This window comes from Trichosurus vulpecula, chromosome 7 (assembly GCF_011100635.1).
Source record: "Trichosurus vulpecula isolate mTriVul1 chromosome 7, mTriVul1.pri, whole genome shotgun sequence".
NCBI classification, from domain to species: domain Eukaryota; kingdom Metazoa; phylum Chordata; class Mammalia; order Diprotodontia; family Phalangeridae; genus Trichosurus; species Trichosurus vulpecula.
The window spans coordinates 28,664,878-28,669,017 of NC_050579.1; the positions used below are offsets into that span (position 1 = coordinate 28,664,878).

Genomic DNA, 4,140 nt, shown 5'->3' on the forward strand with positions numbered 1-4,140 from the left:
GACCCGTGTTGGAGTGTGCAAGGCTGGGCAGTCAAGACAAGACCAGATGACGCAGAGCCTCATCTCCAGGACAAGGAGTCTTACAAACAGGAAAGCCTACGGCTTTTTACATAAGGAAGCTTCACGATGGAAATGATGTTACAAAAATCTGATGTTTCGTTGTTGCTCAGTTGTGTCTGACTCCGTGATCCCAATTGGGGTTTCCTTGGCAGAAATACTGGAGTGGTTTGCCATTTCCTTCTCCAGCTCATTTGACAGATGAGAAAACTGAGGCAAACAGGATGAAGTGACTTGCCCAAGGTCACACAGCTAGGAAGTGTCTAAGGCCAGATTTGAGCCCAGGGCAATGAGCCTTCCTGACTCCAGGCCTGGCAACTCTATCCAGTCACCCAGCTGCTGAGAAAGTTAACTGATACGGCAATGCTGCCTACAGAACAGATCAGGGAAAAGGCAGAGCAGCTAGCACCCTGCCGGATGACTTTTCTTTGCTTTTTGGGTCTTTCTTACAAGAGAATATTGTTGAACGAGGAAGGCTAGAACACAAATGGTTAGTAGGGAATAGAAGACCCACTAGTGCCTCCTCATTTAGCTCTAATTTCCTTTGAAGAAGAGCTGAGGTGTTACCCCCCACAGAGCCTTGCTTCCCGCCACCTCTTACTCATCCTCTCCTTCTCCAAGTTACTAATTGGACATGTGCTGTATCCCCCAGTATAATGTATGTTTCACAGAGAACAAGTGTTTGATAAATATCTGTTGTTGAATTCAAGTTGGAGGTGGCGAGAATGCCTGAACTGGACTAGGGCACCGTGTGCAAGTACAGAGAGGAAAGAACACATCCAACATACTACTGCAGGCAGGATTCTTCAAAAGGAGAAATCAACTTAATGACTGCCTAGATTTCAGACCTGATACTAGATCTAGGGCATGAAAATGAGGAATGAAGTTAAAAGAAATTTTATTTGTATCAATTAGCAAGCATTTACTTTCTCTCTTTAACCACCCTCGCCCCCTATCTGAAGGAAAACAACCCAAACCTCTTCTAACAAATATGCAAAGTCAAGGCCACGTGTCTCCATCTGGATCTATCTTAAGGCCATCACCTGTGTTTAAGAGGTAGGGACATTCTGTATACATCTAACAAAAGACAGGCTCATCATAAGGAGACAGAAGTCAGTATAATTTCACAATGAATTATTGTAATTTATCTTTCATCCCTGGGAATATTAGTAGGACCTGCAGATACTAGAACATTAAATATTGCCCAATAGCAGGGAACTGTTTAAAGCAAGAAGCTTAAAACAAGTAAATGTTTCAGAGAATCCAATGTTCTCACATAAAAACAGAACAAAGCACTTGAACCTTATCTTGGCCTCTGGGAGAATGACAATTAAAATATCTAATTTAAACAAATGAATATTTATTTCACCACAAAATATTAGCCTTGGAAAGAAACATTTTCCACAGTAGTTCTAACAGTGTCTATTTTTTAAGTGTTTTGAAAAATCCTTACAAGTCTATGTTGTTGTTCAGTTACTCTCAGTTGTGTCCAACTCTTCATGAACCCATTTGAGGTTTTCTATGCAAAGATACTGGGGTGGTTTGCCTTTTCCTTCTCCAGCTCATTTGACAGATGAGGGAACTGAGGCAACAGGATTAAGTGACTTGTTGAGGGTCACACAGCTAGCAAGTTTATCTGAGGTTGGATTTGAACTCAGGTCTTCCTGACTCCAGGCCCAGCACTCTGTGCATTACAAAGGTCTTTAGAGATCATCTAATCCTGCTCCCTCATTTTACAGACGAGGAAATGAAAGATCACATGCTAAGAGCAGATCCTCCCCAAGTCAAACTGGGTGTTAAAGAGCATCGCCAGGCTTCACAACTAGGCTCTAGACTCCAAGTCCAGGACTCTGCAAAGGTGCTAACAGTGTACCTACTGATCCTGCTTAATAAATTGGCAAAAATCAGTCTTGGCCAACTTTTTACTGACCTCACATATACCTGCCACTGCGATGAGTGAGTGCCGAGAAAGTACGTGTACAAGTACTATGTAATACAAGAACAGATTTGATCCTTATTATTCTCGTACCCAAACCACAGAGTAGCACTTTTGTAATCCCATCAACGTCTTATAAGTACCTATTTTAAAACCACTTTCGTGCACGTAGTAACATTAACTGACCAAAAGAGAAGAGTTGAAAAGCCATTCTTGCTGCTCTCCTTTAATGAGGAATCCTAAAGAGAAGACACACCCAAAGGGACTGAACACGGATCTTACGGAGGGAACAGCTCAAAGGAGAAAGGCACTGGAGGTGTCAGGAAGCGAGCCCTGGTGACCAACATGGACTCTCTCCCTTACGGAAACACTTACAGCTGGAGTCAAAGAAAAGACTCTAACACGTCCCTTGTGCAGCCTGCAAAAAATTAAACACAAAAAGGTAATGGATCTCTTCAGTGAGAGGGTCACAATGGTGGGCAACACTGATTTTTTGAGGAACATCTACATCCATATACAGGAGGGAGAGAACGGTTTCCTGCAGTTTCAAAGTCCCAAGGACTTTAAGGAGTTCCTGGGATTTTGTTTAAAGTACCATTTCCCAAGGCTCTAAAAGCAACACACCTAACATTTGTCCATTTACAATTAACTAGCATTTATTAAGCACCTACTACATGCCTTGCACTATGCTAAGGCAAAACAGTCCCTGTTCCCAAGGAGCTCAGGTCTAATATGTAAGACTTTCCTTTAGAACAGAAGCTCTCTGAGGGCAGGAACTGTCCTTTTTCCTTGTATTTGTAGCCTCAGTTCAGCCCAGAGCCAGGAACATAGCAATTCTTTTTCCCTGGATCCCCGCCCGGTGCAAGTAGCTGGCACATAGTAGGTGGGCATTTAATAAATGTTTGCTGACTGCTTAATAAATGTTTCCTCTTTTATCTTTAGTGTCAGATGAAGATCTGTGAATGGACGATTGTTAGGGCATGTGTTTTTGCTTCTGACTATTAAACCTTGGGAAAATTCCACTTTAAGATCCCCGGAACCACGGGAAGCCCTCGGCCTCGGGAGGAGACAGGCAGAACGAAGCTTCCAGCTGTTGGAGGGAAGTCACCAAGGCGGGGCTTTCTGAGGGGAGGGGCAGGGCCGTTGAAAGGCTGCTGGAATCGGAATAAAGTCCCGTCTCAGACACTGCCTTAGCTGTGTGACCCTGGGCCAGTCCCGCAACTCTGAGCCTCAGTTTCCCCATGTGAAAAACTGGGATCTCGGAGGCTAGCCCCGCGCTCACGGGGTCTTCCCGGTGAAGGTAATAGATAGCTGGCTTCCTCGGGGTGCCCCCCACCCAGCCAGGGCGCGAACGCGCACACCGACGCGCACACGCACCGGGGCCAGGGGCGGAGGACGACGGGACTCGGAGGCCGCCACCCTCAGCAGATGAGGGTGCGAGGCCGGGGCTGCAGCTGGCGCTGACGCCGCTTCCGCTGGCTGTTGTACAGCTTCTGGGCGATCTTCCGCTCATGGCCCGCGGGCACCGGCCGGTTGGTGCGGAGCTCCCGCTCCCGCCGGGTGCGACCCTTGCTCCAGCCGGGCCCGCGGATCGGGTACTCCCGCAGGTTGTAGTAGTCGTAGCAGTCGTAGTGCTCCTCCTCGAAGCTCGCCAGCGGCAGCTCTTCCTGCGACTTCTGCCGGGTCAGAAGCCGGAACCCAGGGGGCGGCGGGGACGGCGGCGGGGGCGGTGTTGGCTGCCGCTCCGCTTCCCTCTCCATCCCGGGGGCGCACTCCGGGGTCTCGGCGCCCCTCGCGCGAGTAAGAGGCCCGCCACGTGACAGCAGACCGGGGCGGCCATTGGCTCAGCCGAGTGGGCGGTGCCTACAGTTCCCGCCCCCAGCCCTGCGTCACAGAGCGCGCGACCAATCGTCGTCCGACCTATGTCACCTGTCTTACCCTAACCCCCTCCCACCTAGCCACAAGGAATCAAACCCTCTCCAGCTGATTTAAATTGGCTACTTGGCCCCCGCCCTCTTGGTAGAACTTTGAAAGAAGAGCGCTCCCGCTCCACGTGCCCTCTTCTCGTTATCCTCTCGCGGGACTTACTAAAGATCGGCCTGAACTACCGATCCCAGCATGCCTAGCTAGGGGCTAGAAGACCTTGT

General features: G+C 48.7%; 1 protein-coding gene across 1 annotated transcript; it reads right to left on the bottom strand.

Annotated features, from left to right (window-relative positions):
• Positions 1–2,192: 2,192 nt before the first annotated feature.
• NUPR2 (nuclear protein 2, transcriptional regulator) lies at positions 2,193–3,783 on the bottom strand. Its single transcript, XM_036767892.1, has 2 exons — positions 3,371–3,783; positions 2,193–2,411 (listed from the first exon to the last, which is right to left on the bottom strand). The coding sequence occupies exon 1, from the start codon at positions 3,751–3,753 to the stop codon at positions 3,415–3,417; it is 339 nt and encodes a 112-aa protein (XP_036623787.1). The 5' UTR covers positions 3,754–3,783; the 3' UTR covers positions 2,193–2,411; positions 3,371–3,414.
• Between the last annotated feature and the right edge of the window lie 357 nt (positions 3,784–4,140).

Coding starts and splice junctions, on each gene's coding strand:
- NUPR2 (XM_036767892.1), bottom strand. CDS start 3,753: ATGGAGAGGGAAGCGGAGCGGCAGCCAACACCGCCCCCGCCGCCGTCC.